The sequence below is a fragment of the Pelodiscus sinensis genome, chromosome 4 (genome assembly GCF_052426305.1).
Source record: "Pelodiscus sinensis isolate ZL-2025 chromosome 4, ASM5242630v1, whole genome shotgun sequence".
NCBI lineage: Eukaryota > Metazoa > Chordata > Testudines > Trionychidae > Pelodiscus > Pelodiscus sinensis.
In genome coordinates, this window is record NC_143055.1 from 5,624,477 (window position 1) to 5,638,029 (window position 13,553).

General features: G+C 46.6%; 1 protein-coding gene across 5 annotated transcripts in view; it reads left to right on the top strand.

The window, feature by feature from the left end:
- Positions 1 to 918: 918 nt before the first annotated feature.
- The window catches only part of ALMS1 (ALMS1 centrosome and basal body associated protein), a 98,848-nt gene continuing 86,213 nt past the window's right edge, over positions 919 to 13,553 (top strand). For 3 of the 5 annotated variants that reach the window (XM_075931030.2, XM_089777741.1, XM_089777740.1), the window contains exon 1: positions 950 to 1,082. In XM_075931030.2, coding sequence (XP_075787145.2) covers positions 969 to 1,082 — 114 coding nt within the window. In that variant the 5' untranslated portion in view covers positions 950 to 968. Of the gene's footprint in view, positions 1,083 to 13,553 lie in introns of all 5 variants that reach the window. The other 2 variants (XM_089777742.1, XM_075931031.2) reach the window with 2 other exon arrangements.

Here is a 13,553-nt window from a genome sequence, read left to right on the forward strand (position 1 = left end):
GGGCGTACCATGGATTTATATAGCGGCACTAAGATATTCTTTGCTTTATTCGCTATCCCTTTTTCAATGATTCCTAACATGCTTTTTTGAGTGCTGCTGCACATTGAGTGGATGTTTTCAGAGAACAATCTGCAATGACAACAAGATCTCTCTCTTCAGTGGCAATGGCTAATTTAATCCCCATCATTTTATATGCATTTCTGGGATTATGTTTTCTAATATGCATTACTTTGCATTTATCAGCATTGATCGGATGGGAAGTCCTCCTGCTGGACCACGGATGATGCCGGACCAGCGCATCCCAGATTTGGGAGGTTCAACCTGGATTGCATCCGTGGCATCAAGAACCATAAACCAGCGGGTACCACGCAGCAGCTTCATATTGGCAATGCCTCCCAGGTGGCAAACGGTGACCTTCCTCGGGGAAAGGCACTTAAATGTGTCGCAGGTACTGTCCTATTGCAAACTGGGTCCCTGCCAGCTCTTTCACTGGCTCCCTGCTGGCTTTTGCAGCAGCTCAGCCAGGTCTTGCCAGAGCTGCGCACCATGGTCACCTCTGGCTGGCCCCCTTGGAGTCGTGCCAGGTGAACAGGGGGTGCCAGGCCACCCTGTTGGGTGTGGGCAGACATGGTACCACTGCTAGGGCTGTGCTGGGTATGGGGCTGTGCAAAGGGCGGTGCAGTGCACGGCTAACAGCTGCAGGGGGCGCCCTGCGGCAGCAGCGGGCGAGGAACGCAGAACTGACATCCGGGCATTTCAAGCCTCCACTAGCCGCGCCAGGCGCCGCTCCCCTCCGCGGCGCGCGCGCCCAACCGCTGTTCCTCGCGCTGCTGATAGAGTCGCGCGCTCTGCCCCCGGCCCCGCCCTCTGCCCCTCCCCCTTCCCCAACGGCTCCCGCCGTCTCGAGGCCCCGCCCTCCTTTTGTCCGGAGCGAGAGTCCCTAACAACGGGCGTGGAGGTGGCCGCGCATGCGCAGCTGGCCTGTGCGGCCCGAGTGGGTGCCGCTACCTCAGAGAAGCCGGGGTGGCGGGAGCATGGAGCTGGACAAGGAGGGGGGGACGGAGCGGTCGGGCCAGGCGCCTGTGAGTATCTGGGGGGCCCGGCTCGGCCACGCTGGGCTGGGGGGCGGGATAGTTATGGGTGGGGGCGCTCCTGTGTAGCAGGACATCCCTGGCCCCAGGCTGCCCCTCCCCCGCCCAGTGAGGCTGCTGGGTCCCATGCGCCTGGGGGGGGGGGCTTGGAGCTGGGGGGGCGCCTAGGAGGGGTGGGGGGGGGGCTGCCTGGGCCGCTGGGGGGGGGGGGGTCTGGGGGGGCTCGGGGGGGGGGGGCTTGGAGCCGCCTGGGGGACTGGGGGGGGGGGGGGGGGGGCTTGGAGTCGCCTAGGAGGGTTGGGGGGGGGGGGGGGCTTGGAGCTGGGGGGGCCTGGGGGGGGGGGCTTGGAGCTGCCTGGGGGACTGGGGGGGCTGGGAGGGGCCTGGAGGGGTGGGGGGGGCTTGGAGGAGGGGTGGGGGGGGTTGGGGGGGCTTGGAGCTGCCTGGGGGACTAGGAGGGGGGGGGGGGGCTTTGGAGTTGGGGGGCCCTGGGGGACAGGGGGGAGGGCTGGGGGGCTGGAGCCACCTAGGAGGGTTGGGGGGGCTTGGAGCTGCTTGGAGGACTGGGGGGGGGGGGGTTGGAGCCACCTAGGAGGGTTGGGGGCAGGGGCTTGGAGCTGCCTGGCCCAAAGTGGGTGGCGAGCACCCTGACAGTGCCCAGACGCCGTGATGGTGGGCCTGTGGTTAGAGCCCCCCCTCTGCAGGCTTCAGGCAGGTGGGTTGTTGGGTTGGCCTGGGGCATCATTACATCGCTGGCTACGGCTTGGCCAAAGCGCAACCCCACTGGTTTGGGGCACCTCCCTCCCTGGGGGTGCGCAGCGTGAGACCTCTGCTGCCTGCTGTCCAGAGCTGCAGAGAGTAGGGATGTAAAATGCCATGTCATGGGTTAACTGGTAAAATGTGACCTTTATGTGGCATATAACCAGGAAACCGATTAAGGTGGGGGCTGCTCCGGGGAGCGGCTCCAGCCCCTGCTGATTGGGAACTGGTAAGGGATGTTTTTTTAAATTTTTTCCATCCATGTGCAAATTGAGTTTTGTTACGTGCATCAGGGCATGTGCTGATGTGCACCACCAATAGAAACACATGCTGCTGGCAGCTGTGGGCACACTGCTAAGCTGCTGGGTGGCATCAGAATCTGTCCTGGCAGCCACTCAAGCACTCAGTTTACAGGGAATACTGCTGGTAAGCATCACCCATTAAGGGTGATACTTAGCGGTTAATTGGCTAGCCTTTCACATCCCTAGTGCAGCACTCAAGGCTACAACTGAAATCAATGGGGTTCAGAACTGCAGCAAATAGAACCTCACTGTCTCAAATTGGGCTCCCATAATAAATATGCTGCTGTTAGAAACGTGTATATGTGGATGGACACCCATGTTTCTTACTGTAATATGGGATTGGTATCGCATGGCTGCTACAATCCAAAGAAGTTTTAAAAGTCTAATTTACTTTTCATTGTCATGGTGTTTTTTTACTTAGGTTTTCCTTTCAACTTTGCCAGTGAAAATAGATAGGTGGATTTCACTTTCTGTCTCTCATGCCCTGAAGAGAATCACATAGGGCCCTGTTCTGTAAAGGTTTCAAACATTTAAGTGCCTGAGTTGTTGCATGCTTTTGCAGGGTCAAAACTCTGAGTGGGCTGCAGATTCTTCAGGGTGATGTTTTCTTTAGGATTTGAACATTTTATCTTAGTGTTAGACTTTGTAGTGTAAAAAAAAAAATTCTAAATTTGTGTCTAGGGATCTGATCCAAGTTCTTTTAATTTTAATCCCAGTGTAAATTTAGGGGGGTGGGGAAATTGAGCATTAACCCAAAGGATAAGGACAACTTGGGTATGATGACAAGCATTTTTCTTTAGTTTTAAGTGTGATATTACAAAAAAAAACTGAAATAGGTTTGTTTCAGTTGTAAACAAGGACAGTGTACCCCAAGTATGTAAGCATTTGTCGTTGGAGTCACAATATGAAAGACAAGCTGTTAGAGGGTATTTGAGTGCGAGTCAAAATAACTAACTATAGCTGTCTGAAATAGGTAACATTTAGTCTTTTGCAGTTTCTTTTATGAAGTTTGCTTATATCTGGAACAAGCAGAGGACAAATAGATGAATGGATAGTTCTGGTTACCCACTACTATACTGTAGGATTGTGGCAGTTATGCCAGTGATAAGCAGTAAAAAAGAAAACTGTAATAGATCTAAAAGTGAAGCTCAGAATATTTGGACTTGGATTAATAACAGCAGCAATCCACTCTCTAGAATGAGAGCACAATGTTAATCACCTGGGGTGAAATGCTGGGTCCATTTATTCAAAATTTCTTATTCAGTCAAAACTGTTTTTGAAGTCACTGCTGTAATGTAATTGGTCATAGAGGTTCCTTTGAGACTGTCACTTGATCTTGTTGAAATACCACTGAACCTACCTATCTGCTTGCTTTTTGGGGCACCCTATCAAGCAGTAGTTCTAATTAGGAATGTTAAGGACTAGTCAACTATCTGATAAGCAAATGCTTATCAGATAGTCAACAGGATAGTTGACTAATTGCTTCCCCCCCCCATGCTGCCTCTGTCAGGGGCAGAAGTGGGCGGGAGTACTTCAAAGCAGCAGCACTGCATGGGTCCTGGGCTCTGTGTGGTGCTGCCCCTTTGGAATGCCGGGGATCAGGTGGGGACTTCGGGCTTTGGTGCAGCATTTCAAAGTGGCACTGCCGCGTAGAGCCCGGCGTCAGCTGCAGAATCCCCAGCTAACCCTGGGTTCCATATGGAGTACCAGCTTTGAAATGTACAAGAGTCCTCAGTGGGGGCTCTTGTGCATTTCAGAGAGGAAGCGCAACATGGAGTCGGGGGCCAGTGCGGGATTCTGAGTCCCCTGCTGACCCCAGGCTCCATGTGGGCGCTTCTGCTTTGAAATGCACAAGAGCCCCAGTGGGGCTCCACATGGACTTCTAATCATCCTATTTCACAGACTGGAATGCCTCCCAATCTGGGCTCAATCCTTTCCCCTGTTTAGTCATAGTTGTTTCCAGCATCCATCTTGGGTGGTAAGCAGGTATCTTGGCTGCTGCATATCGTTTGATTTTTCCACCGTTATATAGATTCTGCCCCTGGTGGGGATCCTTTGTGTCCAGTTCAAACTTTTCTCACCTTCATTAGAAAATTGTAGCATCCAAAATGGGTTCCAGCATCAGGTGACCTAGCCACATATCTTTGCGGGATCAACCATAGTCCAGGCTTACAAGGAAAAACAAGGCTATTCATAGATCTTTGTCTAGGGTTCAGGGCCGTTAAGTTCCTTGTGTACTAATAATGGCCCTCATTTAGCATGTCTAAATTAGTAAAACAGATTTTACTTCATATTTCTAACTTCAGATATAAGAATGGTACATGCACACAAATAGAATATACACAAATAGAATATACACAATCAGCAGATAACTTTTCTAATGATGTTACAGTACATGAATAGTGATAGAAATGTAGTATTTTGTATAAAGCTTATTCAGATTGTTTCATATTCATGAGCATATTTCCATAAAGAATATTGGATGCAACATCACAAGTGTGTTTTGAAATCACTGGAGCACTGAATAAATCTCTGGATCATATGCTGAGCAGTTGGCCATAGAAAACCATAGCATGAAGATGACCATGGGTCTGGGAGAGAGCAGAGGTCAATAAAGATGGGTAAAATTGTTGTGGAGGCAGAAATATGCAACTTTTCACCTGTTACTTTGGGAGCTTTTCTTAAGCTATTCCTATTGAAATGGTGGGTTGTAATCTTAACTGTAGAAGCTACTGCTTCTGCATATTTTCTTTTAAAATCTGAAATTATGCTTTTACAAGTATATTGAATAACTAAAACCAGTATTCCTTACATGTAACATGTCATTGACATGAAAAGCTAAGCATGGGACACTTCCATCCCACTCAGGGTACATCTACACAGCAGGGCAAAACTCAAATTAAGCTACTTCAATTGCATAGTTGAAGTTGAAATAGCTTAATTTGGCTTTTGGCTCTGTCTCCTCAGCAAGAAGTTTAAGGAAGAACACACTTCCTTCGACTTCCCTTACTTCTTGTGAAATGAGGGTTACAGGAGTCAGAGTAAGAAGTCTTTCAGCTCACCATTATTTCGAAATAATGGCTTGGTCTTTGTTTTGGAAAAATGTCAGTTATTCTGAAATAATGCTGCTGTGTAGGCATACCCTCCGTTAGCCTCATTAGCACTACTATTGGCAGATACACTTTTTTCCCCTCTCCCTTCTTTTTCTGTTATAAATTCTGATAGTTCCCTTTTTTTCTCCACTCAGGCTCATGTGAAGAAGTGGGTTTTGCCCATGAAAGCTCATGCTACTATATATTTTTGTTAATCTCTAAGGTCATAAACAAGTATCAATTCACACTGATCTAGAGCAGCGGTTCTCAAATTATGGGGTAGGCCTCGCAAGGAGGAGTAGGAATGTGTCAAGGGAGATAGAAAATATCTGCTGTTATTTATTGTAGTAAAGAACTCTGGTTGCCAGCCCTGTTGTCTGGAGTGCCGCAGAAGGGTGATGCACATATGGGAGGTGAAGGAAAAGGGGGCTGCCAGAGCTCTACTATCCTGGAGCTATAGTCACTGTCCCCATACCCAGCTAGCCACCACTTCCCCATCCCTCACCTGGAGTTGACCAGCCTCTGGCTTTTAGCCCCTACTGTGGCAGCAGCAGCATAAAAGTAAGGGTGGCAATGGGGTGCTAAGTATTCCATGTAAAGTGTTACTGAGGCATGTCACTTTTCGCATTGCCACCCTTATTTCTGTGTTGCACTAAGCTAAGTGTAGCTGTTTAGGTGGAAGCAAGTGATTTCTGTGTGTGTGTGTATCATAATCTGCATAATGTTTTGGATGAATGAAAAGATACTGTACTATAACAGGAAGCTGAATGCTAGCAGGTATTTAGCATGTATAACTAAAGCAGGATAGGTAAAGCATTGTTGTCAATTAGATTTAAAAATGTTAACTGTAATTACAAATATATGTAAATTCATAAAATATTATAATAATCTATAATACATTTAAATAAATCAAGCTATTTTCAATTATAAATAGTATAAAAAAGTTTAACTAGCTTCTTTTACCTCAAAATAAAACTATTCCCATCTTTCATACCATCTAAGCAGAGCCATCCCATCCATATAACTGTTTGGGTCAGTCACCTCAGGCCCCATACTTTGGGGGCCCTGCAAAGGTCAGATCAAGTGTCCTGTCGATGGAACTGTGGGACCCAGTGGATTACCTGGGGGAGGCTCCTACTATGGGGTGGCAGCAGGGTTTTCCCCCCATTCCTGCACTCACTGCAGGAACTGGAGCTATCCGGCAGCCTGCCTCGCCATCTACTCCCAGCCCACTGTGCTCCTCTTCACTGCAGAGGCAGGAAGGGCTTTGGCAAGCAGGCCAGGGCTGGGGTGCTCCACTTCCTGTGGCCATGGTGAAGCTTAGCGCAGCAGGTGGGGAAGAAAGTGATGCGGTGGAGCAGGGCAGGGTGCTGCATAGCTCTGGCTCCTTCCACAGCGATGAGTGTGTGTGCGGCAACCTCTACTGCTGCCCTAGACTGCCCCCCCCCCCCCCCACCTCCCGGTAATATCCCAAGTTGTGTCATGTGAAGAGGGAGTCTGGAGTAAGGGATGCTATGGGGGAGTGAGAGCGTGGAGCACAGGCCAGAAGAGGTGGGATGTGGACAGAGCAAGGACGGGGACTGTGGGAAGGAGTGGGGCAGGGCCTGCAGTGCCACAGCCTGGGACACTGGGGAGAGAGTTTGCCCTGAGCCCTGGGCCTCCTGGGGATGGCCTTGCATCTGAGAGACTGCTAAATAAGGGTAAGGGAAAGATGAGGTTTGTAATCTTATTGAAGAGGAGGGATGAGTCCTGAGGGGTTTCCTGCAATCTGATGAAGTCCCTCATCTTTCCTCAGTTTTTTACACCTGTTTGCCAGCCCTAAATTTTCTTGAATTAACAGCTGCCTGCTCCTTCAAGTTTAATTCTTCAAAAAAGGATTGTTCCTCCATCCACAAAGATCTTTTTCCTACAGCAGTGGGATTCTTACCTAGCCTACTGCTTATAAATTAGATCCACTCTGAGGAGTTTGAAAACATTCACGTCTTGAGTGCTGTGATTAAATCAATCTATCTCCCGGTGTAGTTGCAACTTTTGTCGATCTAGCTATTGCCTCTTGGAGAAGTTAATTTGCTAAAGCGACAGAAAAATCCCTTTTGTTAATATAAGAAGTAGTTGCAGTATGGCACTGTGGTATATCAGATGCACTGCTGTACTGGTTATAGTGTAGAGTGACCTACGCACTGATTCCAAGTGTTGTGAGAGCTGTATTGCTGTACAATGTATAGGTAGTGTTCTAGTAAACTCTGCCTTTTCAGATCTTCTCTATTCAGTAGGATGTTCTATAGCCTACATGAAGCATATTTACAAAGTTTAATAAAATTCTTTATTATGGCAATTTTTGATTTTTTTTAAAAGCACAAATATAGTGAGACGTTAAGAAATGTTCTGTTTTATGTTAAAATCTAAATAGGCTTTTAAAACTTCAGACTTATGATAGGTTTAGTACTCACCGAGGACAAGTGTCTGTGTATTGTAAATTGAGATGATTCACATTCAGTGATCAGATGTGCGATAATGTACATGCTGTATGTCTATTTGAATTGTATTACTTATGAAAAGATGTGCATGTATAGCAGGGGTGGGCAATAATTTTTGCAGAGGGGCCACTTAATGAATTTTGGTATGTGGTCACAGGCTGGCCCCATCTGGTCCCCACCTCAAGAAAGGGCGAGGTAGGGGACTAGCCTCACCCCAGAGTTGTCTGGGGCTAGAGACTTTGAATTGAAAATACAGTAAAGGGTTCGCAGCTCTGACCCCTGCCACTTCTGTATTGCCTGGCAGCAGCCCAGGGTTGCTGCAGCTATTTAAAGGGCTTATGACTCTGCCTCCTGCAAGGGTAGCACCAATGACCCCCGAGAGCCATGATCCATTTAAATAGGATCCTACTGCCTGAGCTACCACCTGGAAATTTGGTAGCTCAGGTAGCAGGATATAAATAGAAAGTAGACAGATGCAGGTTGTGGGTCGGATCAAAGTGTTAAGCGGGCCCCAGCCCTGATGTTTAGGGCTTGTAGGATTGGTTCCGCCCTTTATCTGTGTTTAATTTATCTTCCACATGCATATATTTGCAATACATGCTCGAAATTTGCATTTAGCTGAATATGATTGTATGAGTTAATTCATTCTTTTCTCCCTCCCCCAAATCTAAAGAAATAAAATACAAAAAGTTACATTAGTTCAGTATTTGATTGTAATAAGGTATAATATTAATTCCACGTGCAGTAATACAATATTTTAAAACCAGCCATAGCATTATGCATTTCATAAAGACAAACTAAATAGAATTCTTTGTGTCTATTCTGATTTTTGGTGTTCTGGGACAAGCACTTGTTTACTGTTTGAAGATTGAACTCTTCAACTGGGGACTGCATTCTGGCTAGGTCCCTCTAGCTTTCTTTGTTATGCTCTATTCTGTTTGTGATACATTCAGAAGACTCTGGTTCAGAACAAGGACGTATACACTATGTTTTATTGCCTAATGAAATAGAGATTTCCACCCTAATGCCATTTTTCCTTTTACAAAATATAGGGAACACTAGAGACTTCAAACTGAAGTTACTCTCCCTAGCAAAAAATTCATCATCATAGATGTGATATGCTGGTTCAGTTACTCAGCCATTTTTTTCTCAATGTATATTTAGTGGAGAGAACAGGAATTTATGAAAACCTGACTTTTTCTGCTCTATACTTTATCTGAACAAACCCTCAGACAATTTTTCTGGGCTAAATTTATTTTCTATTTGTAACTGTTTTGTGCATCTCAGCTAAGATGACATTAGCTTAGGGCTGGGTAAGATGTGGCCCAGGGACTGGATCCGGCCCACCTTATACTTTGATCCGGCCTGCAGGCTGCATCTGGCCTCTTTATATTTATAACCAGCTACTCGTGCCACTGAATTTCCAAGTGGTGGTTCAGGCAGTAGAATCCTATTTTAAATGGTTCACAGCTCCTGGTTGTGGCACTGCCCTGGCAGGGGCTGGCGCTGGGAGCCCTTTAAATATCCACAGTGACCTCAGGTAGCTGCCAAGCAAAACAGTGGCAGTGGTGCTGGGAGCTGGGAGCCCTTTGCTGTGTTTTTAATTCAAAGCCACTGGTCCCAGACAATTCTGCGGGGGTGGAGGGGGGTGGAGGAGGGGGAGAGGCTAGTCCCAGCCCTGCCCTTTCCACCCTAGCTCCCACACCTTCTGGAGTGGAGCTGTTCCATGACCACATGCTAAAATTCATTGTTGCCCACCCCTGCATTACCTTTACACATTACTAGTATCAAATGGTAGAGCTTCTTGACCATTTATATTCCTTTAGTGTTGCTTTCTGGTATCTGGTATTTTTTGAAACACCCCGAATGTTATCTTGCTTGTTTCTTTCATTGCTCCAGTTGCTAGCCTTTAAGGCTCTAATGCAGTCCTGGGCAAAATATGGCCCACAAGTCAGATCCAGCCTGCCAAGCCACTGACTCCAACCCATGGATGCTGAGAGGATTCCCAGGCAGGATCCCTGATTGCCTTGCCCCACCCGCACGCAAGTCAGAAAAGCGGCTGCTGGGCTTTTCTCTTTAAAAACTGGGATCCTGAAGGGAAGAGGAGAAGGCTTCAGGTGCTGCTTCCACCCCCAGCACAATCCCATTGGCCGGTTCCATTGTTATAGCTTCCACAGCTGGTCATCGACCCTGATAGTTTGGGTTGGAAATATTGGTAAAAATATGAGGTGGTGTAAATGCTTACTCTATCTGCTTCTCTTCTGCCTGCAATTTAACTTTGTTTTGGGGGCATTTTGTTCTTTTAATTTCGCTATAGAGAAAAAGGTTTTTCCTGCTGCGTGAAAGAATGAAAGCGAAAGTGGCCAGAGTGAGGGGGGTTGATGAACATGCCCCCAGTATCTTTTGAAGTTCTTTCCAAATTTTGGATGCATCAGCAGTATGGCAGCAGTCTTTCTGCAGTTTGTCTAAGGCTGTGGAAATAAGTTTCAGTATATTTAGCATATTGTCTACGCTACTCTTTAGTCCCATGTTGACTACTTTGGCTGTGTTAATTAATCTGTTTTTTGTCATGGCTTTCTTAAAAAATTGTCATCCGAACAGGCCAGTTCCTCATAAATATTAAAACAGTCAACCACTGAATTCCATCATACATCTTGGGGGGAAAATATTTTGGATCTTTCTGCTTTCTTCAGTGGCACTGAGGCAAAGTGGTTGTTTACGGAAATGTTAACAATTTCACTGTTTTCCTTGATTCCTGGAGTTTTGCTTAAGCTTTTAGCTAAAGGATACATTAAATGAGTACTGTATACATATGATTTCCCTCTATTATCTTCTAGATTGCTTCTTTCTTTGTTGTGTTTGCTGCATTGTCTCTGACAAAACTATACACTTTACACTTGAATTTATTAGAGCTTTTTTCTGTTACTACTTTTAAGTATTTTGAGGTATGGACATTTTCTGATTTTCAGTTGTTTCCATGTGATTGACAATCCCATCATTGCTTGTTACACAAGCATCTGTTACTGGACTGGATCATTGTATATGTTGCTCCACCCGTAATGATTTTCCCGTCAGCGTTTTTTCCACTGTGGTGGGGTAGGTATTCCTTGTGGGGGTGGGGAATGGTGTTGAATTGTGGGGCAATTGAAGTAGAACTGAAGTGGCCCAAATGGCCTAGACTTCCCCGCCACCACAGCAGCCCTGGTTCATAAAGCAGTGTGGCCTCATGTCAGTCAGTGTAGTAGCCCTTTGGTGACGGTTCATGGGCTGATGGCCAAGTTGCCAGGGCTACCCTTTTAGGTAGAGCAGTGTGTCCTAGTGGCTAGAGTGGGGTGGTCCATCACCCAGGGATGGGTGACAGCCAAGGTATAGGAACCCCCACCTTCCCTATTCCAGAGTATCCCAGCTCAAGAACCATGTCTGCAACAGGGATCCTTCCGAAACACACAGAGCCGGAGTCTGGTACCTCAACCGGAGCAGTGCTTAGTTCCCCTGGGTTACTTCCTACTCCTTTTTCTGCAGCTGGTGGTCTTGGGGGTTCTGCGGTCTCTCCCCTGTCTGTGGTATCCTGTGGCTAGGGGTAAGAGTTGCAGCCTGGCCTTTGCTCTTTTCAGCTGTCAGTCCAGACTAAGCTGAACCATATCCTGATTCTATCTGGAGTATGTCAAGTAGGGACGAGAAGATATGGCCTCCTCTGTCTGCAAAGCTTGTGATACCTACCCTGCACTGGTTCAGCAGGAGTTATGCCCCATCATATGCTCACTGTTCAGTTTCCTGTATCCAGCACTCTTGCAACAGTGTTTGCTCTGTCAGGTAGAGTGGCCTGGTTGTTGTGATTGAACTGTATCAACGAAATGTTTGTTCTGAACAAGATGAAAGGGCTTGGGGGCAGGGGGAGTGCATGAAGTCTCCTCTTGTCCTGCAAGGGGCTCAGCACTTAAAGTCAACTGCCAGATGCAGGGGTGAATATGCGAAGTCTCCTCCCACTGCTAGGGGCATGGGTACCTACAGGGACCGCCAGCTGTTCAGAACAGCTGGCAGTTCTCTCTTTGTGCACTCCCCCACCCTCCCAGACCAATCAGGGTCTGTGAGTGGGGAAGCACAGAAGTGTTCTGGTCCTGCCCCTTCTGGGGTGGCTCGGGGCCACTTCAAAAATTTCTGTAGTCGCCCCTGGTCAAAATTTATTGCCCAGGCCTGTTTTAAATTATATGATTTATTCTAGACCCACTTTTATAGAGAAAATATATATCATAAGGATTGTTTAAATCTATTTAAACTCTTATCTCTTGCAACATTCCAAATAGCTTGAAAAATCATTTAATGGTTAATATTTATAAATGCCTAATGAAACTTTATTTTTTAAACAGGAAATAGTGATCTAGGATGTTTGATTTTACTGAGCAGATGTCTACTAAAACAGTCAATAAGTAATTGATAAATACTCCTGTAACAAACTGAGGTTGCTTCCATTCCTGCCCTCAGGAGTAGACATAGGGGTACTGGAATGTCATGGAATATGTGGCTTAATTGTAGCCTTAATAATAAGACATAGTAGGCAGCCCATAGGAATGGGGAAGAGATATGTTTATTATTCAGTTAATCAAGATTGTTCAGACATATCCCATTATAACTTCAAAGTCACTATCTTCTGTGGAGCGTTTTTCATAATGTAAATGTAACAACCAGATCTCACCTCTGTTTGTTGCACTGCTTTCATTTGGCATGTGTTTCCTTTTTACCCAGAAGAATGGGAATTTCTTGAAAATATTTCCAAATAGGGTCTTTTTTATGACCTGGAGCCATGGTTGTTTTTCCTTCCAGTTCCCAGGTGTTAACAGAGACTGCATTCTGAAGAAAGTTGCCCCTTCCTTTTATCCCCAAAGTGTCCTGCTATGACACCAGTGTTGCTCCTTTTTGCTTGTACAGTCTTGTCCTTTTCCCTTGTTATATAACTCCCCCACCAAATTCTGCCCCCAGAAAAACGTGAACAATATCTAGGGATGTAAGTTGACTAGCTGATTAACTGATAAACATAGGCTTATCGGTTAATCTAGTCGCCTACTTGCTTCCCCCCTCCTTGCTGCCTCTTTATCAGAGCTGGCTTAACAGGTAGTGTCACGGAAACAGAGGAGGCTATTGCTATGATACAGCTCCTGTCCGCAGCAGCCCGGTCTGCCCATGGATAGGGGTTGCTCTGGCCGGGCAGGCAACCTGTCTCAGTCCCGGCTTGCACTGGGTCTGGGACCTACCCCTGCTGCGGCTCTGCATTTTAAATGTAGTAAGAACTGTTCTAACTACATTTTAAATGCAGAGCCCCAACTGGGTTAGGTCCTGGACCCGGTGTGATCCGGAACTGAGCCAGTCTACCTGCCCCACCCGGGTCTTGGTACATTTAAACTGCAGAGCCACAGCGGGGGTAGGTCCTGGACCCAGCGTGAACCAGGACTGAGCTGGGCTGCCTTCCCTTATCAATTAATCGAGTAGTCAATAGCATTTTTATTGACTACTCGATTAGCCAGTTAACTACATCTTAACATCTTCAGTACTAACAATAATCAAAGACTTCTGCTTGTGTAACCCACATACCTTTTGCACTGCAGTATTTTATGTGTTGAGAGACAGAAAGGGAGTTTATTGGGAAATTAATGGATTTCTGTTTGTATCGCTGAGTGTACATGCAAGTAGACAAGAGCAAGGTCATTTGCATGGAGGAGCCATGGCCATCGACAAGTACAAGCTGATAGTTACTGAGTTAATCAGTGTTTTTCTGTGGTAGACTCATAGAACAATAGAACTGGAAGGGACCTTGAGAGTTCATCGAGTCCAGTCTCC